Consider the following 24,245-nt stretch of genomic DNA (forward strand, 5'->3'; position numbering starts at 1 on the left):
AGAGGTGGAAATTCCAAAGTTTCTGAGCTTTTGACTCTGAGGTGAAATGACCTCCACTTATATGTAAGTAAAGGAGAGTGAACTTTTGGTCATATATTGGTTACCGTTTGTGTGGAAAACTGATAGTGAGTAAACAGGGAGACCTTGTCACTCACCTGAAATTCTCTTCCTTTGCATCTGGCACATGTCTACCAGTGGGATCTTTCTCTGTCTTTCTTACTTCCTTTTAAAACATTTTTATCTTTAAGTTTTCATACAGTAAAATTCACACTTTTTGGTGTACAGTTTTATAAGTTTGGACAAATGTACAGAACTGTATTACCACCATAGCAATCAAAATACGAAACGGTTTAATCACTCCAAAAAATTCCCTCCTACTACCCCTTTATAGTCAACCTCTTTCACCCTTAGCCCTAGGAAACCATTGATTTGTTCTCCATTCTTAAAATTTTGTCTTTTCCACAATGACACATAAATGGAATAAAAACTGCATGTAACCTTTTGAGACTAGCTTCTTTTACTCAGTGTAACACCCTTGAGATCCATCTAAGTTGTGTGTATCAGTGGTTGACTCTTTATTTTCATTGTATGGATGTGTCATTTTGCTTATTTATTTCCCAGTGGAGGAACATTTGGGTTGTTTTCAGTTTTTGGCAATTATGACTAAAGCTGCTATAAACATTCATGTACAGATTTTTGTATGGAAATACCTAGGAGTGTGATTTCAGAGTTATATGGTAAATTTATGTTTAACTTTAAAAGAAAATGCCAAACTGTTATCCAAAGTGACTGTATCATTTTGCATTCCCATCAGCAGTGTATGAGGGTTCCTTTTGTGAAACTCTCTTCAGTCACCCCTTTGAGTTTTCTGGAATCTGCCTGATCCATGGATGCGTGTCTAGGAACCATGGAGCAGAGACGGGAGTGGCACTTCTCGTTATTATACTTGGAGAATTTTTGCTTGCTCATCCCACAACCTTGGGTTCATTGGATTTCCAAACCAAGCTTGTTTTTACAGACGTAAGATCTCAAAACATTTACCTCCTGTGCGGAGAGGGTTTCAATAGTTGCACCCAAAGGATATAACTGAAGAGAGTCTAGTGAAGGAAATATTTAAAGAGGTGTGGGCAGAGTTAAGGTAACTAACAGGGGTGGCGAGCACCCAGGGATTATCAACAGCAAGAAAGCTCTTACCCCTCTGCCCTAGGCCTAAAGGGGTGAGGGGAAGGAATAGTGTTACCAGAACTCAGACAGAACTTGAAGCCATGGTAAAGGGGCCACCCAACAGAGGCTATAACTGTAGAATACAGCCAGATCCACAGTTAATCCAAGGCGAGGAATGAGTAGGGAAGGAAGAATAAATACCCTGACCTCTCTCTTCTCCCACCCTCTGAATTCTTTTGGGACTTCCTGTTGGTCAAATACAACCAGAAGTCAGAAGGCAAGTAAACCTGGAGATAGAGTCCATAGAAGTCAGCTTTTATGGACACAGAGCAGAGCAGAGAAGGGAGAAAAATGGGTTAGTATGGGACAGGACAGGTAGTAGCAAATGGAAAATAACCAGCATAGCCCATCCCTTTGGCTTCTCGGTGTCCATTTTTGTCTTTTGCTTAAATGGAGAAATCTGTTTCCTCACACAAAGTCTCAGTGTATCATCATGGAGTGATGTCAGTTCAATTTTACCTAAAATCTAAATTGTGACATTAGCTACCTTCAGTACTCTTCATATAAGGATGCAGGAAAAAGAAACAATTAAATGTAACAGTTCCAGTCCTGACCTCTGTAGATGGTCATGGGGCTGAAGGTGATAAATTATAGCTTCCTTATTCCACCACCCATTCCATGTTCCCCTTATCCTTGGCAGCACCTCAGATGGACAGAGTGTTTTGCTTGATAGGGGTGACCCAAATCTTCTTTCCACAGAACCAAGTTCCTAGTGGTCCTGCCTTTATTAGGTTGCCATGGTTTCCCACTAACCATTATTGTTGGAAGTGGGAATATTTAAGTCTCCTTACTGAATTCCAGACAAAGTTCTCCTTGCTGCCTGTATAACAGTACCACAGTTTCCCCTGATAACTGAGATCACTCATTCCAGCCAGTCTAGTAAGTCATTCTTTGCCTATTGATTCAATAGCACAAGGAGCCCCAAATGGGCAAGGGATGGCCTCAACTCCCAACAGAAGTATGTCTAGATTTTTTTGGTGGAGGCCGTTTCCTTGGGTACTGAAAGGTTCTAGTAGTGCCTGAAGCCCTCTAACATCAGGAGGAGGAGAGAGAATCACTATCAGTACAAAGCTGTTTCCTATGAGGTGGAGGTCATGATTTTTAATGTTTGGAGTAAGCACCAGAATTTCTTTAGGACACCAAACTGAGCTGCAAACTGCTCAGTCACTGAGAGTTGACTGTTTTCCAGTAGTTGATTTTCTTTAATTTGTAGAGAGTGAAATTGATGACATGGCATCCTGTGTATTTTTCGCCAGCTTTTTCATTTGAAAAAGTTCAAATCTGTAGAAAAGTTCAAGTGCAGCACAGTGAACATCGATCTGTTCTTCACCTAGATTCATCAGTTGTTAACATTTTGCTTTATCCCTCTCTTATATGTGTGTGTGTGTAAGAGAGACAAGACAATGTATATATTATACGTATATAATATAGAGAGAGAAAACAATTTACCTGTCATATATATGTATATATTTTATATATAAATGTAGTAATTGTTTTTTGCTAAACTGCTTAAAGTAAGTTGTAGACATAATGACACTTCACCTCAGAGTGCATATTTTAAAATCATTTCTAAAAACCTTGGCAAAACATAAATTTGTAACACCAACAAAACAAAATAACCCAACCTTTAATTTATGGAACCCTGTTTAGTCAGAGTACATAGAGCCATCTCACATAGCCAACAAATACTTAGTGTCATTTCTAATGACCTGTAATTTGGTTAAAGTGTTCTAATTTTGTAAAAACAAAGGGTAAGTAGAGAAGTTGACTAGATGGCTGAAACCCAAGCTATCCATCATTTTACTGAAAAGATACCTGGTGAAAAGTGACCAATGATATCACTTTCCATGATATAAATCTATTGTTATAATTTGAAAATATTATAATTTATATTTTAATTGTGGGAAATTTTTTTTACTTGCCTAAAATATGATGGTCTAGATTTGTGCCAGATATCCATTAAGTGACCAATGTTGAGAATCTAAGGAACCAATATCATCAAATTTATATCTTGAAGGAAAAAAAAAAGTTTAAATAAAATAAGAACTTTTCTTGAAAACTTCTCTTTTCCTGTTCCTGGTGGAGTTTGTAGTTATAGAAAGTTTCTGTATATGTTGTATTTCAATAACTAATTTTAAAGAATAAAAACATTATTTACTATATACTATAAAATGAATTTACTTAATGTGAAAATTACTCCGAGCATACATTAATCTTTCTTTCATGATACAGAAACCACCACATCTAAACATAAAGCTACATTAATCACAAATTAGTGTAAGACATGGTCCTGAGGTAAAAAATATTTGCCCATAGTGTTTTTTGCATGCAATTGTGATCTGTCATAGAAGATTTTAACTTTAAGCACATTTACCTTAAAGGAGGAATATCACAAACGTAACTTCACAGAAGTGGTCTCTCCCAATGTGTACAACAGTAAGCTCTGGGAAGCCTCGGGCCACTGGCAACATTACAGCGAGAACATGTTTACCTTTGATATTGAAAAGGACACTTTTGCTCTTAAACCCATGAATTGTCCAGGGCACTGGTGAGTATTAAAAGTGAAGCAAAATTTTGCATAAGAATGCATAGTATACTTTATTACAATTTGCTTTTAGTGTATTATTACTTTGCTTTTTGGAGTTAAGTGATTCCTTTAATCTTGAGACAGGTGGTTACTAATCATCTTCACCAAGTTATTTCATTCTGGAGAATGAATTTACTTTTTAAAACAGGTTTGATCTTTGCAGGTATGGAATGTTAGCTGGAAACCATTTAGTTTTTTGTGCTTCTTAGAGGAAAATTTTATGTATCAATTTTACAAATTATTACAGTATTTTTCTTAATAGTAATATGCTTCAAATAGATATGTTTACAGAACATTTAGTTCTTATTTACTGCTTGAGTTAATTATAAGAAAATCAGTGAGGTCATAATCAATGGGTTACCCAGTTTCATTGATTCTAAGAGAGAACTCTTTTCGTCAAATTTCAACATATCTGAAATTGGGACACATAATCGGTAGCATCTTAGCATTATGTCAATTTAATTAATGGATTATTTTCTTTCTTAGTGGTACGTAAAGTAGTGGTACAATTATAACTGATGTTGTCTTAGAGTCTATGAAAGATGGTAATTATCATAAAGTTAGTATGCAAATTCAGCCTTGTAAAGCAAGCAGATTTGAAAACTGGAAGTGAGCAGAGCTAGTTCTCCATTAAAAAATCCCAGTAATTGTGGTTTTATATTATAAACATACGTAGTTTCAGGTAAACTGACTAACAAGGTAACTATTAAAACAAACCTCTGAACTTTATTTTCTCACAGTTCAGGAGGCTACAAGTTTAAATTCAGGGCACCAGCTGGGGAAGACTCTCTTTCTCTCTCTGTTGACACGGGGGCAAGATCCTTGTCTCTTTCAGCTTCTGTTTCTCAGTTCCTTGGTGATCTTCACGTGGCATCTGTCTTCCCCTGCTTGTGCTCACTTGTCTCTGTGTTCATGCTGCTCTTTGTAACTTAGAAGGTCCCTGGGTTGTGCACATGGTTCACGCACAACTACTAACCTAAAGGTTGGTGGTTTGAACCCACTCAGTGGCTCCACGGAGGAAAGACCTGGCGATCTGCTTTCACAAAGATCACAGCCAAGAAAACCTCATGGAGAACAGTCCACTCGGCAACACATGAGGTCTCCATGAGTCAGAACCTACTCGATGGCAACACGTTTGGTTTTTTATAATTCAGAAGTGATTAGGTTTAGGATACACCCTAGACTGATATGGCCTAATTAACATAAAGAAAACCTTACTCCAAGCAGAATTACATTACAGGTATTAAAAAAAAAAAAAAGTTGCCTTCAAGTTGATAGTTTAATCTTACAAAAGCAGACTGCCATATCTTTCTTCCTCAGAGCATCTGATGGGTTTGAATGGCCACCCTTTTAGTTAGCATCAAGGTTGTAAATCTTTATGGAAGCAGACTGCCACATCTTTCTTCTGTGGAGAGGCTGGGGGTTTAGAACTGCTGGCGTTTTGGTTAGCAGCCAAGCACTTAACCACTGTGCCACCAGCGCCCCTATTATGTAGACAATCAGTTGTAAAAGAGTAAGAGGAGTGCTGAATAGTGGTGTGTTTGCGGTGTTCATGGAGCATGAGGAGAGACTGACTAGCCCTGTCTGCAGAAGTGTCCAGGAGACTTCACCTAAGAACTAGCCTTTGAAATGAATTATAAATGTTAAGTGGAAATTCACTGGTTGGATGACATGGTTCTTTCTTAGAGTGCCGCAGTACTGTAAATTCAAGGATCAGTAAGTCAGAGAGGAGATTATTTTTATCTGGTGGCCTAAGAACCAGGATAAGGAGTTTACAAATCTTGAGGTCAAATTGTAATTTCTCAATATTTAAATAGTTACTTAACCTTTGCTATATAAAAGCTATGTGTTATTGTATCTTTTTTAGTCTAATGTTTGCCCATCGTCCGCGATCTTGGAGGGAAATGCCTATCAGATTAGCTGATTTTGGAGTTCTTCATAGAAATGAACTCTCAGGGACTGTAAGTGGCTTGACCCGAGTCAGGCGCTTCCAACAGGATGATGCTCACATCTTCTGCACAGTGGAGCAGGTAAACAATAATACAGAGTGAAGCATGATCCTTGCAAATTCAGTGTGTTGCCCTGAAAATGTTAGTCTTTCAATATTGATGTAAAATAAGATGTTTGATCTAGTCTCTGAGGTCTCATTCAGCTCTAACTTTCTGTGATTCTCTAATTTGTATTGATAATCTCTTGATGTGAAATTTATTGTTTTTTTATTCAGCTTCTCCAATTATTTTATTGATTTAAATTTTATTAAGTGTATTTTTTAAAGATCTTTGGTAGGATTTTGGAGGCTTTTATTTTTCAGTATTGCCTAGAACTTTTATTTGTTCAGATTCCATGCTAATTCAAATTAAAATTGACATGCAAAGGGCCACTATCAAGCACTATCAAACAGTTTGACCTAAGTGACACATAGAAGAACACTGCAACCAATAATAGCAGAATACACATTCTCTGAAAGCACCCACATAACATTTACCAAGATAGACCATACTCTGGGCCATAAAACAACTCTCAATAAATTTTAAGGGATTCAGTTCCTGTAAAATATGTTCTCTGATTGCAATGGAATTAAAGTAGAAACCAATAACAGAAAGCTATCTGTAAAACTCCCAAGTATTTGGAAAGTAAATAACACACTTCTAAATAACCCATGGGTAAAAGAAGATATTAAAAGGGACATTAAAAAGTATTATAAACTGAATGAAAAGGAGAACACAACACATCAAAATTTGTGGGATGCCACTAAACTGGTACCTAAGTGGACATTTATAGCCCTAAAAGCCAACATTATCAAAGAAGAAAGGTTTAAAATCAGTGACCTTGGCTTCTACTTAAGAAACTAGAATAAGAAGGGAAAATCACACCAAAGTAAGCAAAAGAAAGAAAATAATAAAGATCAGAGCAGAAATCAATGAAATAGAAAAAAGAAAAGCAATAAAGAGTATCAGTGAAAACCAAAAGGTGGTTCTCTGAGAAGATTGATAGAATTATAAAACTTCTAGTCAGACAGACCAGGGAAAAAAGAGAAGACACAAAAATATTAGGAGTAAGAAAGGTGACATCACTACAGTTTCTACAGATATTAAGAAAATAATAAATTAATATTATGAACAACTTTATGCCAATAAGTTTGACAACTTAGATGAAATGGACACATTCCTTGAAAGACAAACCACAAAACTCAAACAGAAAGAAATAATCTAAGTAGCCCTATGTCTAAACAAATTGAATTGGTAGTTAAAAACCTTCCCACAAAGAAAATTCCAGGCCCAGATAGATTTAAATGGCAAATTCTACTGAACTTTTTGTTGCTGTTGTTTTAATTGTGGTTTAGATGAAAGTTTACAGCCCAAGTTAGTTTCTCATACAAAAATTTATATACACGTTGTTATGTGACTCTAGTTGCTATCCCTATAATGTGACAGCATACTCCCTCTTTCCACCTTGGATTTCCTGTGTTCATTCATCCAGCTCCTCTCCGTTTCTGCCTTCTCATCTTGCCTCCAGACAGGAACTGCCCAGTTAGTCTCGTGTATCTACTTGATCTATGAAGCACACTCTTCACAAGTATCATTTTATATCTTATAGTCCAGTCTGATCTTTACCTGAAGAGTTGGCTTCAGGAATGGTTTCAGTTCTGGTATACTGGACTTTTAAGGTATAAATACTAATTCTAGACACTCTTCCAGAAAATTGAAGAGGAGGAGATCTTTACCAACACATTTATGAGGCTAGCATTGCCCAGATAACAAAGCAAGATAAAGACTTTATAAGAAAACTACAGGTTAATATCCTTCTTGAAATTTTTTGCAAATCAAATCCAATAATATATTTAAAAACAAACAAACAAACATAATACATCTTGGCCAAGTGGGCTCTACCCCAGGAATGACAGGTTGACTTAACATGAGAAAATCAATGTAATTCACTATATTAACAAACTAAAAAAGAAACATATGATTATCTCAGTAGATGAAGAAAAACCATTTGGCAAAATCCAACATCCATTTCTCATAAAAACTCTCAGAAACTAGGAATGGAAAGGAACTTCCTCAACCTGATAAAAGGCATCTATGAAAAACCTACACCTAACATCATGCTTAATAGTAAAAGTCTACATGCTTATCTCTAAGATCAGGAACAAGGTAGGGATGTCCACTCTCACCACTTCTATTAATCATTGTTCTAGAGGTTCCTTCTGATGTAATAAAGGCAAGAAAAAAAATAAAAAACTTTGACATTGGAAAGAAAGAATTAAAACTCTATTTGCAGATGACATTATCATCTATGTAGAAAACTAGATAGAATAAAAAAAAATGCTTCTAGAACTAATAAGTGAGTTTAGAAAGTTTGCAGGAGAGAATATCAATATATAAAAATCAGTTGGATTTGTACATACTGACAATGAACCAGTGGAAATTAAAAATAAAAATAGCCATTTATAATAGCATCAAAAAGTATGAAAAACTTAAGGATAAATATCAAAAATATCTTCATGACCTGGAAACTGACAACTACAAAACATGATTGAGATAAATTAAAGAAGGCCTAAATAAATGGAGAGATATACCTTGTTCATGGGTTGGAAGACTCAATGTTGTTAAACTGTCAGTTCCCTACAAATTGATCTATAGAGTCAGTGTAATCCCAATCAATATATTAATATCCAAGCAGTTTTTTTTTTGTAGAAATTGACCAACTAATTCTGCAATTCATATGGAAATCCAAAGACACTTTGCAAAAGATCAAAGCTGTAAGGCTAACTATGTTTGAATTCAATGATTATTTATAAAGCTACAGTAATCCTGACAGTGTAGCACTGGAATCAAGATAGGTAAATAGATCAGTGGAACAGAATAGAGAAATAGATCCACACATATATGGACAACTGATTTTTTATGAAGTGTCAAAGGCAGTAAAGCGGAGAAAAGATAGTCCTTTTAACAAAAGGATGCCGGAGCAATTGGCTATCTGTACGCAAAAAATAAAAATAAAAAATGAACTTCAATTCATACCTCATAGCATATACAAAAATTAACTCAAAGTGAATCATAGGCCTAAATGTAAAACCTAAAAATATAAAACTTCTAAAAGAGAAATTGGAGAAAAGTTTTGTGATCTTGGGTTAGATGATGATTTTTCAGATATAATACCAAAGCACAATCAATAAGAGGAAAAAAAATAAAGTGGATTTCCTCAAAATGTAAAACGTCTGCCCTTCCAAAGGTCCTGTGAAAAGAATGAAAAGACGAGCCACAGTCTGGGAGAAAATATTTGCAAAGCGTCTGTCTGATGAAGGACTTACATCTAGAATGTTTAAAGAAATTTTAAAATTCAATAATAAAAATATAGACAACTCAGTTAAACAATGGGCAAAACAGACTTCTGCTCTTGGGAAGATGAAGTACATGTATTTTCCCTATTCCTAAGTACAACTAAAAACCTTGGACCCTGTATGTAAAGCAAACATAAGAAGACTCTGAAAGGTGTAGACAAGGCGACACAATGGCCAGGGACATCAGTACTCAAGAAACAATATGATGGTGAGGTCCTTGAGCTTTCTTTTCGCCTCATATATCCCAGAATTGGAGCCAAAGAAGCCAGCAACCAAGAAATGCCAATGGGTGCAGACAAAAAAAAGCGAACGAAAACCTGCTGGCTCTAGCCAGCAGACCAGGAGAGGGGCAGCCTAGCAAGACAGAAGCCAGATTTTAAAAGACCATATACTATGTGATTCCATTTATGAAATTAAAAAAAAAAAATTCAAACTAATCCCTAGTGACAGAACTCAAATCTTCAGTTGTCTGGTCCTTCTTCTCAGTGGCTCTGCCTTTGCTGCCTACCTCACATTTGCATTTAAATGTGCTCTCTGTCCCGCTCTCAAGGATGCCCTTTCTCGCTCTCAGTGCCCCCAGCTCTGCTCTTCTCACTGTGTACTCTCTCTGGAGCCCTGGTGTCACAGTGGTTAAGGTCAGCAGTTCAAATCCACCGGCTGCTCCTTGGAAACCCTATGGGGCAGTTCTGTTCTGTCCTATAGGTCGATATTACATTCCAGACCCACCACCTAATCTTGTCTGCATCTCAACTCTCCCACCTGAGCTCCAGACCTGTATCTACAGGGCTTGGTAGGCATATCTTCTTGGCCATCACAAGCACCCTCACATTTGGCATGTCCAGAATGGACCTCCTCCTCTGCCTCGCATCCCACTTCCCCTCCCTTCCAGGTTCGCTCTTTGAAGGAATGGCACCAACATCCACTTCCACTGCCCAGATCAGGAACCCAAGTGTCCTTTGTCCAGTTTATCACAAGCCCTATTGATTATTCTCCCTAAATATATTACTAATTCCTGAATATTTTCATTCCTTCCTGAATTCCAAGCATCTAGCACAGTGCTTAGCACATGGACAGTTTATCTGTTAATGAATGAAAGCATAAATATCTCACAAATCTATCAGATTCCCTGCATTCCGGCTTCTTTTTGGCTAAAGTCAGCATCATCTTCCACTGGCTTCATAATGGGCCTCTGCTGTAGTGTTTCCCTTTGCCAGTGTATTTCCCATACTGTGAAAGAACAAATTGGGTCATGTTAGATCCCTGATAAAAAACTCTTCACTGGCTCCCTGGTGTTCTCAGACTAAAAATGTACAGACATGACCCTGACTTTCAAGGCACTTACCTAGCCCCCGCCCGCCTCTAGCCTGTTCACCTATCACCTTCCCTTCTCTCCTCTCTCGTAAGCAGCTCTATCACATGGCAGCTCCATGTAGCTCCCATGCCCTAGCATGCTCCTCTGTCCTCTAGGCCTTAACCCTCAGTATTTCCTCCGCTGGCATGGCTGCTTCCCGACTTCTCCATGGAGAACACTTTTTATGTTTCTGGCTGCAGCTGGGCTATCACTTCCTCTAGGCAGCCCCTCCCCACCCTTCTTCTCCTGTGTGACACTCTTCACAGTGTATAACACTGGCCTGCTTCTTTGCCCAGCCTCTCCACTTGCCTGGGAGCCTCTGGCAGCTGCCTCATGCCTGGCACATGGTAGGCGTTTCATGAATATTTGAGCAAGGAATGGATGAGTGACCAAAATAAAATGTTATCAACTGTACTGTACTAAAAACATACTTTATTTTTATCTGATAGGAGGAATTTTTTTAATTTTTAAAAATACCATAAATGGATTTGATTCAATGTCCTATTTGCAATATTTTATTTACTCTAATTTCAGATTGAAGAAGAAATAAAAGGGTCTTTGCAGTTTTTGCAATCTGTTTACTCAACATTTGGCTTCACCTTTCAATTAAATCTATCCACAAGGCCAGAAAACTTCCTAGGACAGATTGAGATGTGGGATCAAGCTGAAAAGGTAAGAGCAAACAAAGCACTTACCCTTTTATTTTTGTGACTGTGGAAAACTCCTGAGTGACTGCGGTTATCTTACACAGGGATGTAATACTTAGTAGTAGAGTAGTAGAAAGCTTTTAAATGGGAAATTATGGGATAAATATGCAGGTTGTAGGATGTGGTTATCTAGTTTTCTTCATAACAGTGATAATAGTACTTTACATTTGTTTCACACTTAAAATTTATCAGGTTTTCATTTACACTCTTCCAGTGCTGGTCACTAATAACCAATTTCACAATTAAAAAAAAAATTCTCTGATTTGAAGTAATCCTTGGTTTGTGAGTTTTGTTTTAAACTATTGCCTGTTGAGTTGTCATAATATGAGTCATAGAGTCTGGGGGTTGCATATTCTAGATCTGGACACACACGTCTGATGATCAAATGCCATCCACAGTAATGGCCTGTAGTGCCTTACCAGCTGTCTGAAAACTCCCAGAGACTCAGATGTCATGCGGTAACTTTGAAAATCCAAGATTGATGAGCTCATCATATTTTTAGTTTTTTCCTTCTCATTAAACATGAAAGGATACAGTGTGTCTGCTGTTGAGTTTTTATTAGAAATGAGTACGGTAGTATGGCCAGATACCCCAGCACTGCCTGAGCCCTGCCCTGCCTGTCAGTCTTCCTCATGGGATACTCACGAAAGCTGTACATACAAATAGTAAGGAGTAAGAGTCAGATAACACTTTATTAATAGTGTAAGCATTTTTATGTTATTGGTAGGTACAGAGGTATAAAAATGGCATGGGGGCAGCTTCTGACCTCCTCTAACTTCACAAGGAGGAAGAAGGATCAAAAGCAACAGCCCAGGGCTGATTCCTATGAGGTGGACATGCCTCCTCTCTCCACCGTCTTTACCAATTCTCACACCAACTGCCCCTCCCATGGCACTCTCCACTTCTCTGCTGAGTTCAGTAATTCATTGCAGTGGCCACACAGAACTTACAGACAATACTCACGATTATGGGGTTTGTTAGGGAAGTAACAGGTTACAATTCAGGTTCAGGAACACTCAGGATCAAGTTCTTCAGTCAAGACAGCCTCTTAGCTGTACCTGCAGGCAGTTCTCTCCCTGGCCCTTGGCTCCTCGACCTCTGCCCTGCTGGGGCAAGTATTACAAAGCTCTTTTAGCTCTGCCAATAAGGGCCTGGAGGCACCCTACTCCACCAGTAAGCCTCGGCCCAAAGGCGCTAGCTCTAGCTGTGTGGGTTAGCAAACCTAGTTCCACCAAGTGCCTGGAGACACCCTACTCCACTAGCAAGCCTCCTGCCCAAAGGCACTCAGCTCTCTCCCTCACTCTGTGGGCTGGGCCTTCTCCTGCCAGTCTCCTGGTTCTGCTGCTGCTGTTTCTCTGCCACTGCTTCTTGCTGTCTTCAGTGTTACAGCTCTCTCTCTCTCTCGGACTTCTGGTTCCAGGAGCTTCGCAGCTCAGGGATCCTGGGTCCAAAAGACGCACTCCACTTCTGGCCCTTCTTCCTTTGTGGTGGTGAGATCCTCTCCTCTCGTCTCTGGGATGGCTCATTTTAAGCCTAGTGTGATGGCAAAACTGACCAGTCCCCTTGGTGGGCCACAATTGCTTTATTTGCACAGTCCCACCCAGTTACTTGGCTGGGAGTTACAAGACCATGGCAAGAAAGGCCACACAAAAGCGACTCATCACACCACAAGAGGCCAGGCAGAGACTGGGTAGAAGCAATTTAGGCTTGAAGTTCCTGCCCTACCACCCCATGCCAACCTAAACTCTCCTTTTTGTTTCTATTTTTATTTTGTTGTTGTACTTTAAGTGAAAGTTTACAATTCAAGTTAGTCTCTCATACAAAAATTTGTACATACATTGTGATGTGACCCTAATTGCTCTCCCTATACTGTGACAGTACACTCCTCCTTTCCAACCCTGATTTCCCGTGTCCATTCAGCCAGCTCCTAACCCTCTCTGCCTTCTCATCTCACCTCTGGACAGAAGCTGCCCATTTAGTCTCATGTATCTACTTGAGCTAAGAAGCACATTCTTCACGAGTATCATTGTATGTCCCACAGTCCAAGTCCCATCTTTGTCTGAAGAGTTGGCCTTGGGAATTGTTTTAGTTCTGGGTTGACAGAGAGTCCAGGGGCCATGCTTTCCAGGGTTCCTCCAGTCTCAGTCAGACCACTGAGTCTGGAAGAGAGCCCCTTGGTCTTCTTACCCAGCTAAGCACAGAGTGGAGGAGGGAACAAGATCAAGGCCTTCATGCCTTTTCGTGTGTGGAGGCTCCACCTACAGGTGGGACAAGCTGGGAGACATGGGGTAGAGGGGCCTGCACTGGAAGGAGGGAGGGAAGAAGCATCCCCTCCTTAAATGCTTACTTGGAATTCCTGGAACAATTTAGTAAATGATATCTCTTCCAATTAAAATGTGTATATTTCTTGAGAGCAAGTACCCATCTTAATCATCTCTATGTAGTCCTTTTTCAGTAAAGTTTATTGAATGTAAAAGATGCTCAGTAAATATGTTGAACTAAAATAGAATGCAATTAAGATTCATAATAACTTACTTTTGTATCCTGTATGTCTATTACAAAAAAAAGTTAAAATGTACCATGACGTGGAAGTTCTAAATGTTCTCTTCTTTTTTTTTTTAAAAAAAAAAAAAAATAGCAACTGCAGAATAGTTTGATGGAATTTGGAAAACCGTGGAAGATGAATCCAGGAGATGGAGCATTTTATGGCCCTAAAGTGAGTAGCTATATGCTTCAAACAGAGTGAAATTTTAAAGAAAAATAAAAACGGTCCCTAAGCAAACATTATTTAATTTACAGATTGATATAAAAATCAAGGATGCCATTGGCAGGTACCATCAATGTGCTACAATTCAGCTGGATTTCCAACTACCTATTAGATTTAATCTTACATATGTTAGGTGAGTAATTTAATAAGTAATGTAGTATTAATATCCTAATTATTTGTCATTTGAACATTAGCAATACAAATAAACACTTGATGAATGTTTATTATATTGTTGTTGTTAACTGCCATCAAGTTGGCCCCCTACTCATGAGACCCCATGTGTTACAGAGTAGAACTGCTCCATAGGGTTTTCTTGGTTGTAATCTTTATGGAAACAGTTCACCAGACCTTTCTTCTGTGGAGCCACTGGGTGGGTTTGAACCACTAACGTTTCGATTAGCAGCTGATTGCAAACCACTTGCACCATCCAGGCTCCTTATGTGCTATATACTCGATATACATTTGTTAACCTGTTGTAACCTAGTTGGGGATCAGTTTGAATTTTCTGAGGTCATGGTCTAATGGGAGAAGAAAGATCAGTAAGCATAAGAATAGAGATATGAACAAAGTACCATGAACAGTAGTAAGCCAATCTGCTGACTCTCCCTGATGTGGTGCGGGAGACTTCACAAAGATCTAACATTGAATCTGTGTCTTGAGGATGAGGTATTTGTTAGGGAAAAAGGCAATTTCACTGGCCAGGGAAAAAAGGCAATTTCGTCATTGTAAACCAACAACTTTTTTTTTTTTAATTTCTTTTTTTAAAAACTGTACTTTAGATGAAGGTTTACAGAACAAACTAGCTTCTCACTAAACAGTTAGTAGACATATTGTTTTATGACAGTGGTTAACAACCCCACGACATGTCAACACTCTCCCTTCTCGACCTTGGGTTCTCTTATTACCAGCTTTCCTGTCCCCTCCTGCCTTCCAGTCCTTGCCCCTGGGCTGGTGTGCCCCTTTAGTCTCATTCTGTTTTATGAGCCTGTCTAATCTTTGGCTAAAAGGTAAACTTCTGGGGTGACTTCATTACTGAGCTAAAAGGGTGTGCAGGGGCCATACTCTTGGAGTTTCTCCAGTCTCTGTCAGTACAGTAAGTCTGGTCTTTTTTTGTGAATTAGAATTTTGTTCTACATTTTCCTCCAGCTCTGTCTGGGACCCTCTATTGTGATCCCTGTCAGAGCAGTCAGTGGTGGTAGCCAGGCACCATCTAGTAGTACTGGACTTAGTCTGGTGGAGGCCATGGTAGATGTGGTCCATTAGTCCTTTGGACTAATCTTTCCTTTGTGTCTTGTTTTCTTCATTCTCCCTTTAAGTGGTGAGACCAGTGAAGTATCTTAGATGGCTGCTGACAGGCTTTTAAGACCCCAGGTGCTACTCACCAAAGTAGAACGTAGAACATTTTCTTTATAAACTATGTTATGCCAATTGAGCTACATGTTCCCCGAGACCATGGTCCCCACAGCCCTAGCCCAGTAATTTTTTTTTTTTAATTTCTTAACATAAAATTGTGTGTGTGTGTTTATGTATACAGTTCTATGAGTTTTAACACAGGTATGCAGAGATGTAACCACCACCTCAATTATGATTCCATCATTACAAAAATCTTCCTTGTGTGTCTCCTTTCTAGTTACACCCTCCTCCCACTCCTGTCCCCTGGCAACCACTAATATATTCTCTATCACTATAGTTTTGCCTTTTCCAGAATGTCACATGGGTAGAACCATACAGTATGCAATCTTTTCAGACTGGTTTCTTTCACTCAGCATAATGCCTTGGAGATTCATCCATGTTTTGGTGGGTTATAAATAGTTTGTTCTTTTTTATTGCTGACTGCTATGCCATTGTATATGGAGCCCTAGTGGTGCAATGGTTAAAGTGGTTGGCTGCTGAGGTCAGCGGTTTGAACCCACCAGCCCCTCCACAGGAGAAAAGACCTGGTGATCTGCTCCCATAAAGATTTCAAACCAAACTAAACCCGTTGCCGTTGAATCGATTCAGACTCATAGTGACCCTGTAGGGTAGAGTAGAACTACCCCATAGGGTTTCCGAGGAGCGGCTGGTGGATTCTAACTGCTGACCTTTTGGTTAGCAGCCAAGCTCTTAACCACTGCGCCACCAGGGCCCTCCATAAAGATTACAGCCTAGGAAACCCTATGGGGCAGTTCTGCTCTGTCAACACTGATGCTATGAGTCCGAGTCACCCCTACGACACACAAAACAACAACGTACCATTGTATGGATGTACCTTGATGTGTTTTTCCAATCACTCATTTAAGGACGTTTGGGTTGTTTCCACTTTTTGGTGATTATGAATAGAGCTGCTATAAACATGCATGTATAGGTTTTTGTGTGAATATGTTTTCGTTTCTCTGGGGTAAAGACCTGGGAGTGGGATTGTTGGGTCATATGGTAAATGTATGTCTAAATTCATAAGAAACTGCCAAACTTTTCCAGAATGGCTGTACTACTTTGCATTCTCACCAGCAGTGTATGACTTTCAGGTGTTCTACATCATTGTCAACACTTGCTATTTTCAGATTTTGTTTCTTTTTTCTTAAGCCATTCTAATAGTTGTATAGTAGTATCACATTGTTGTTTGATTTTGTATTTCTCTAATGGCTAATGATGTTAACATCGTGTGCTTATTTATCATTCATATATCCTCTTTTGTTAAGTGTCTTCTCAAGTTCTTGCCCATTTTTTAATTGGCTTGTTTGTTTGCTTATTGTTGAGTTTTGATGATTATTTATGTATTCTAGATAAAAACTTGTTGATTGATATGTGATTTGCAAATATTTTCTCCCAATATGTAGCTTGTTGTTTCATTTTAAACAGTGTTTTCACTTTCCCTTTCATCTTGAGTTTTTAATTTCAATGAAGTCTAAGTTATATGTATCTTTTCTTTGTATGGACCATGCTTTTGGTGTTATATCTTTAAAATCTCTGCTAAACTCAGGTATGAGGATTTTCTCCTATGTTTTATCTCAAAAGTTTTCTATCTCAAAAGTTTAAGTTTTACATGTGCATCTAAAATCCATTTTGAGTTGACTTTTGTGTAAGATGTGGAGTTTAGTTCAGGGTTCATTTTTTTTATCTAGCTGTTCAGTTTTTCCAACATCATTTGTTGAAACGTCCATCCTGTCTCCATTGACTTGTACTTTTGTAAAAAATCAATTGGACATATTTGTGTGAGTCTATTTTTGGATTTTCAGTTCTGTTCCATTGATCTATGTATTTATCCCTTTGTCAGTAGCACACTGTCTTGATTACTGTAGCTTTATATTAAGTCTTAAAATTGGGTAGTGTGAATCCTCCAACTTTTTTTTTTTCCAAGATGTTTTGGCTTTCAAAATGTTTGCCGTTGCTTTTAATATATCTACAGAAAAATGCTACTAGGATTTTTATTTAAATTGTTTTAAATCTACAGGTCAGTTTGAGTAGAATTGACATCCTAATTATATAGAGTCTTCTAATCCATGAGCACGGCATGTCTCTCCACTCATTTAGACCTGCTTTGATTTCTTTCATCAGTTTCTGTATTTTTCAGCATGCAAGTCCTGTACACATTTTGTTAGATTTACATTTAAGTATTTCATATTTTTGGAATAATTGTAAATGGTATTGTATTCTTAATTTTGGTATCCACATGTTCATTATTAGTATAAGGAAATAGAACTGATTTTTGTATATTCATCTTGTATCCTGAAACTTGCTGAGCTCACTTATGAGTTCTAGAAGATTTTTTTTTTTTTTAGATACCTTGGAATTTTCTATGTAGACAATCATGCCACCTCCATTAGGGACAGTTTAATCCTTCCTTTCTGATCAGTATACCTTTTATTTCCTTCTTTTGCATTATTGAACTGGCTAGAACTTCCAGTACTGTGTTGAATAAGAAGCATGAGAGCAGATACACTTGCCTTGTTCTCAATCTTAGGAGGAAAGCATTTAGTATTTGAGAAAGAGCCATTCCAAAACTGAGATTTCTTAACAGGACTGAAATTTCTGGCTAAGGTCTAGGCCAAATCTCTCCTTGTCCTAAGAGACTCCATTTAAAATTTCTAAATAAAGCTTCTGCCGTATAATGCAGCCTGACACTTCTGTAAAATTTTCCACTCTACCGCTGACCTAGATGCAAGCAGTTTCTACAGAAAATATGTGGTTTTGCCCACCCTATTCTACTTGTCCAAAAGTTCTAAGAAGATGAGCTTGTGGTTAGAAATGGCCAGTGTAAAGAGAAGATTATTGCAGGTGTTAAACATGTGACGTTAGTAGTCAGCTAATTCTCAGAAAATGCCCCCTTCACTCCCTCTAAAAACATGTTTTTCTAACCTGTGCCCGAGTCCTTACAAAACCGGATTCCTTTTCCATAACCTTGTTCTAACATCCTCTCTAAGCTCTGTAAATGTCAACCAATCACAAACGTTTTAGTTGTATCCTTCTGTTTCTAAGTCTTTGCAAGTGAACAGCTCCCCGAAGTACTTTCTTCTGATTATTCTGACACTGTTTTCCATTTTATAAAATGATTTTTCACCATAATAAAACTCTTTTTAAAAAACATAAGTAAATGTGTGGTTTGTTCCACTGCAACATGTTTCACCATCAAGTATGTTAGCTGTAGGTCATTTGTAGATGCTCTTTATCATGTTGAGGAAATTCCCCTCTATTCCTAGTTTTCTGAGAGTTTTTATCACGAGTTGGTATTGAATTTTCTCAAATGCTTTTTCTTCATTAATTGATATCAGTATATGATATTTCTTCTTTAGCCTGTTAGTATGGTGGATTGCACTGATTTTAAATATTGAGCCAGCCTTGCATTGCAATGATAAATCCCACTTGGTTGTGGTGTATCATTGTTTTTGTGGATTGCTGGATTTGATCTCATCTTAATCTTTTGTTGAGAACTTTTGCATTTATGTTCATGTAGGATACTGGTTTGTAGTTTTCCTTTTTTGTACTTTCTTTGACTACTTTTAGTGTCTGGGTAATGCTGGCCTCATAAAATGAGTTGGGAAGTGGTCCATCCTGGTCTGTTTTCTAGAAGAAATTAGGTGGAATTGGTATTATTTCTTTTTCAAATGTTTGGTCAAGTTTGTCAGTGAAATCATGCAGACCTGGAGGTTTCCTTTTAGGGAGGTTTTTAACCATGAGTTAATGGCTAGAGGACTAGTCATGTCCTCTGTTTCTTCTTGGTTGAGTTTAGGTAGTTCATGATTTTCAAGGACTTGATCCATTTCATCTAAGTTGTTGGATTTATATGCATAGAGTTGTTTGTAATATTACCATATTATTTTTTTAAATTTCTATGAGGCCTTTAGTGACGTCTTCTCTTTCATTCATTATACTGGTAATACGTGTCTTTTATCTTTTTTTCTTTGTCAGTCTGGCTAGAGATGATCAATTTTATTGATCTTTTCAACTAACTAACTTTTAATTTCGTTGGTTTTCTCCATTGTTTTTCTGTTTTCGATTTCATTGATTTTCTACTCTTTATGATTTTTCCCTTCTCCTTGCTTTGGGTTTATTTTGATTTTGATTTCATTTTTCTGGTTTCTTAAGGTGGAAACATGGATTGTTGATTTGAGAACTTTCTTCTTTTCTAATATAATAATTAAATGCAGAGGTTTATATTATGTAAAGGGACAAGTTAGTAATATTTTAGGCTTTGTGGGCCATACAGCCTTTGTTGCAAATACTTGTAGGAGGAAAGTAGTCATAGACAATACATAAACAAATGGGCATGGCTGTATTCCAATAAAACTTTATTTACAAAAACAGGTCGTGGACTAGAAATGGCCCATAAACCAGAGTTTACTGACCCCTGATTTCATGCTGTAAATTTTCCTCTAAGAAGTGCTTTAGATGCATTCTACAACTTTTGATATGTTGTATTTTAATTTTAATTCAATTCAGAATATATTCTAATTTCTCTTAAGACTTGCGCTTTGACTCATGGGTTGTTTTGAAATATGTTAATATGCAAGTGTTTAATGATTTACCAGTTATCTTTCTGTTACTGATTTCTCATTTAATTTTATTATTGTCAGAAAACATTTTCTATGATTTCAGTTCTTTTAAATGTGTTAAGGTTTGAATGTTCCATATACATACACTTGAATGTTCTGTTATTGTTAGATATAGTCTTTCATAAAATTCAGTTGGATCTTGTTGGTTGATAGTGTGGTTCAGTTCTGTATCTTTGCTGATTTTCTCCGCTTTTCCTACTGATGACTGAGAAAGGAATGTTGAGGTCCTCTGACTATAACTGTGGATTTGTCAATTTCTCCTTTCAGTTCTATCAGTTTTCCTTCATGTATTTTGAAGCTCTGTTGTTAGATGTATCACATTTAAAATTTTTATATCTTCTTAATGAACTGATCTGTTTATCATTATGTAATGTCTCTCTTTAATCCTGATAATTTTTCTTTCTCTGAAGTCTACTTTGCCTAATACTAATATAGCTACTCCGACTTTCTTTTGGTGTTTGCACAGGACACCTTTTCCCATTGTTCAACCCTTAATCTGTGTCATTATGGTTTCATCTAGACAGCATATGGTGGATCTTATTTTTTTTTTTTCCAAAAAGAGTCTTTAATAGTTGAAATTAAAAGAGTAACATTTTCTTGTTTTAGCTAATGAAGCAATGCATATATAAATGCATATATAAATTAATAATGTCCTACAAATAAAAAACCAAAAATCCGTTGCCATCTAGTCTATTCTGATTCATGGTGTCCCACACATGGTAGCCTTTGGGTCGTATTATTTTTTTTAATCCATTCTAACAATCTCTTTTAATTGGTATGTTTAGATGATTTACTTTTTTCCCTAAATGAGCCTATAATTTTGGAATAATTTTAGATTTATAGAAAAGTTGCAGAGATAGTACTGAGAGTTCCCTTATGCCCTTTATCCAATTTCCCCTAATGTTAGCATCTTACATAACCGTGGTACATTTGTCAAAACCAAGAAAGTAACACTGATGCAATATTATTAATTGAACTGCAGGCTTTATTTTGATTTTATCAATTTTTCAACTAATGCCCTTTGACTATTCCAGGATCCAATTTAAAATCCCACATTACATTTAATCCCCTTGTTCTCTTAGTCTCCTTTGGTATTTGAGAGTTCCTCAGTCTTTCCTGTTTTTCATCAATGTGATAGTTTTCAAGAGTACTGGTCAGGAATTTTGTAGAATGTCCCTCAATTTGGGTTTGTCTGATGTTTTTCTCCTGATCAGACTAGGTTTATATGTTTCTGGAAAGAATACCACTGAGGTGAAGTGTCCTCATCACATCATGTAAGGATGTACATGATATTAGTATGAGTTATCTCTGGTGGTATTAAGCCCTGATCACTTGGTTAAGATAAGGTTTCCCCAGTGTAGGGATACTATTTTTCCTTTTCTGTACTCTGTTTTTTGGAAGCAAGTCATTAAGTCCAGCTTACACTTAGAATTCACCTAGTGGATAGGGGAGTAACTACATATATTTTTTGTAATTCTTTTCTAAGACAGATTTGACCCTCTTCCTCCATTTATTTATTTATTCAGTCATTGATTTATATCAGCATGGACTCGTGAATGTTTATTTTATACTTTTGGTTATAATAATTTTTTTTTTAATTTTGTTGCTCAAATTATTCAAGCCTTTGCCATTGGAAGCTATTTTATGTTGGCCCCTATGTCCCTTTGACATGCTGCATCCTTTTTTCTCTCTTTCTTTCTTTTTTTTTTTTTTAAAGCAGTTCTTCGCTCATTGACACTACCAGATGCCCCAGGCTCATCTTGTATTTTCGCTGACCCAATGTTATGGATTGAATTGTTTCCCCCCAAAATGTGTGTCAACTTGGCTAGACCATGATTCCCAGTATTGTGTGGTTGTCCACCATTTTGTGATCTGAAGTGATTTTCCTATGTATTGTAAATCCTACTTCTGTGATGTAAACGAGGCAGGATTAGAGGCAGTTATGTTAATAAGGTAGGACAAAATCTAGTTGTATGTTGAGTCAGTCTCTTTTGAGATATAAAAGAGTGAATGGAGCAGAGAGGAAATGGACTTCATACCACCAAGGAAGAAGAGCCAGGGGTGGAGAGCATACTTTGGACCTGGGCTCCTAGACCAGGGGAAGATTGATGACGAGGACCTTCCTCCAGAGCTCACAGAGAGAGAAAGCCTTCCCCTGGAGCTGGCGCCCTGAATTCAGACTTCTAGCCTCCTAAACTGTGAGAGAATAAATTTCTGTTTGTTACAACCCATCCACTTGTGGTATTACTGTTGTAGCAACACTAGATAACTAAGACACCCACCTTTTTTTTTTTTTTGGTAAATATATATATAAGATAACATTTGCCCCTGACCTAGCTTTTGAATCAGACATTTGTTCAATGATAAATGATGACTGATATGCCAGGTAATTTTTGATTGTATCCTGGACATTTTGAATGTTAAAAGGTGCTAGTCTTGTTTAAATCCTAAGGAGATTGTTGATTTTTTTTTTTTTTATTTGTATTATCAGTCAGTCTGCTTGGATAGAGTCAGGCCATAATTTCCAAGCTACCATTTGTGGGCTATGGTTCCAATGTGAATTTAATTTTCAAAGTCTTTGTAGTGATATTCAGATCTGTTCTGTGTGTGCCACACAACAGTCAGGTCCCATAGTTCAGTTCTCAAAGCTTTTTTTTAATTGTACTTTAGATGAAGGTTTACAGAACAAACTAGCTAGCTTCTCATTACACTTAGTACAAGTGTCGTTTTATGACATTGGTTAGCAACCCCACGACATGTCAACACTCCCTTCTTGACCTTGGGTTCCCTATTACCACCTTTCCTGTCCCCTCCTGCCTTCTAGTCCCTACCCCTGGGCTGGTGTGCCCCTGTAGTCTCGTTTTGTTTTATGGGTCTGTCTAATCTTTGGCTGAAGGGGGAACCTCAGGAGTGTCTTCATTACTGAGCTAAAAGAGTGTCCAGGGGCCATACTCTCAGGGTTTCTGTAGTCTCTTCAGACCAGTAAGTCTGGTGTTTTTTGTGAGTCAGAATTTTGTTCTACATTTTTCTCCAGCTTTATCCGGGACCCTCTGTTGTGATCCCTGTCAGAGAAGTCAGTGGTGGTAGCCGGGTGTCTTAGTCATCTAGTGCTGCTACAACAGAAATACCACAAGTGGATGGCTTTAACAAAGAAAAATTTATTTTTTCAGAGTAAAGTAGGCTAAGCATCCAAATTCAGGGCGTCAGCTCCAGGGAAAGGCTTTCTCTCTTTGTCGGCCTTCTCATCAGTTTTCCCCCAGACTAGTAGCTTCTCCATGCAGCGACCCCAGGTCCAAAGGACATGCTGTGCTCCTGGCACTGCTTTCTTGGTGGTATGAGGTCCTGAATTCTCTGCTTGCTTCCCTTTCCTTTTATCTCTTGTAAGGTAAAAGGTGATGCAGGCCACACCCTAGGGAAGCTCCCTTTACATTGGATCAGGGATGTGACCTGGGTAAGGGTGGTGTTACAATCTCACCCTAATCCTCTTTAACATAAAATTACAATCACAAAATGGAGGACGACCACACAATTCTGGGAATCGTGGCCCAGCCAAATTGATACACACATTTTTGGGGGCCATAATTCAAACTATGACCTTGGGCACCATCTAGTTGTACTGGACTCAGTCTGGTGGAGGCTGTGGTAGTTGTTGTCCATTAGTACTTCCGACTAATCTTTCACTTGCATCTTTAGTTTTCTTCGTTCTCCCTTTAAGGAATGAGACCAGTGGAGTATCTTACGTGGCTGCACACAGGTATTTAAGACCCCAGACGCTACTCATCAAAGTAGAATGTAGAACATTTTCTTTATAAACTACGTTATGCCAATTAAGATAGATGTTCCCCAAGACCATGGTTCCCACAGCCCTCAGCCCGGCAATTTGGTCCCTCAGGGAGTTTGGATGTGTCTATGGAGCTTCCATGACCTTGCTTGTACAAATTCTCCTGGCTGCCCAGTATTGTGTACTGTCACCCTTCAGCAAAGTTACCACTTATATACTGTCTATTTAGTGTTTTTCCATTCCCTCCCCTCCCCTCCCTTGTAACCATCAAAGATTGTTTCTATTTGTGTGTAAATTTTTTCATGAATTTTTATAGTGGTCTCATACAATATTTCTCCTTTTTCATTTTGTTATACTTTAAGTGAAAGTTTACAATTCAAGTTAGTCTCTCATACAAAAATTTATACATACATTGTTATGTGACCCTAATTGCTCTCCCTGTACTGTGACAGCAC

At 37.9% G+C, this 24,245-nt stretch overlaps 1 protein-coding gene across 1 annotated transcript in view; it reads left to right on the forward strand.

The window, feature by feature from the left end:
• Positions 1 to 24,245, forward strand: part of TARS3 (threonyl-tRNA synthetase 3) — a 102,489-nt gene that overhangs the window by 46,613 nt on the left and 31,631 nt on the right. Inside the window, exons 12-16 of the mRNA XM_004372640.3 lie at positions 3,606 to 3,772; positions 5,679 to 5,841; positions 11,041 to 11,178; positions 13,852 to 13,929; positions 14,013 to 14,113. Of these exons, the coding sequence (XP_004372697.1) occupies positions 3,606 to 3,772; positions 5,679 to 5,841; positions 11,041 to 11,178; positions 13,852 to 13,929; positions 14,013 to 14,113 (647 nt within the window). The remainder of the gene's footprint in view (positions 1 to 3,605; positions 3,773 to 5,678; positions 5,842 to 11,040; positions 11,179 to 13,851; positions 13,930 to 14,012; positions 14,114 to 24,245) is intronic.

The sequence above is a fragment of the Trichechus manatus genome, unplaced genomic scaffold, assembly GCF_000243295.1.
Source record: "Trichechus manatus latirostris isolate Lorelei unplaced genomic scaffold, TriManLat1.0 scaffold00019, whole genome shotgun sequence".
NCBI classification, from domain to species: domain Eukaryota; kingdom Metazoa; phylum Chordata; class Mammalia; order Sirenia; family Trichechidae; genus Trichechus; species Trichechus manatus.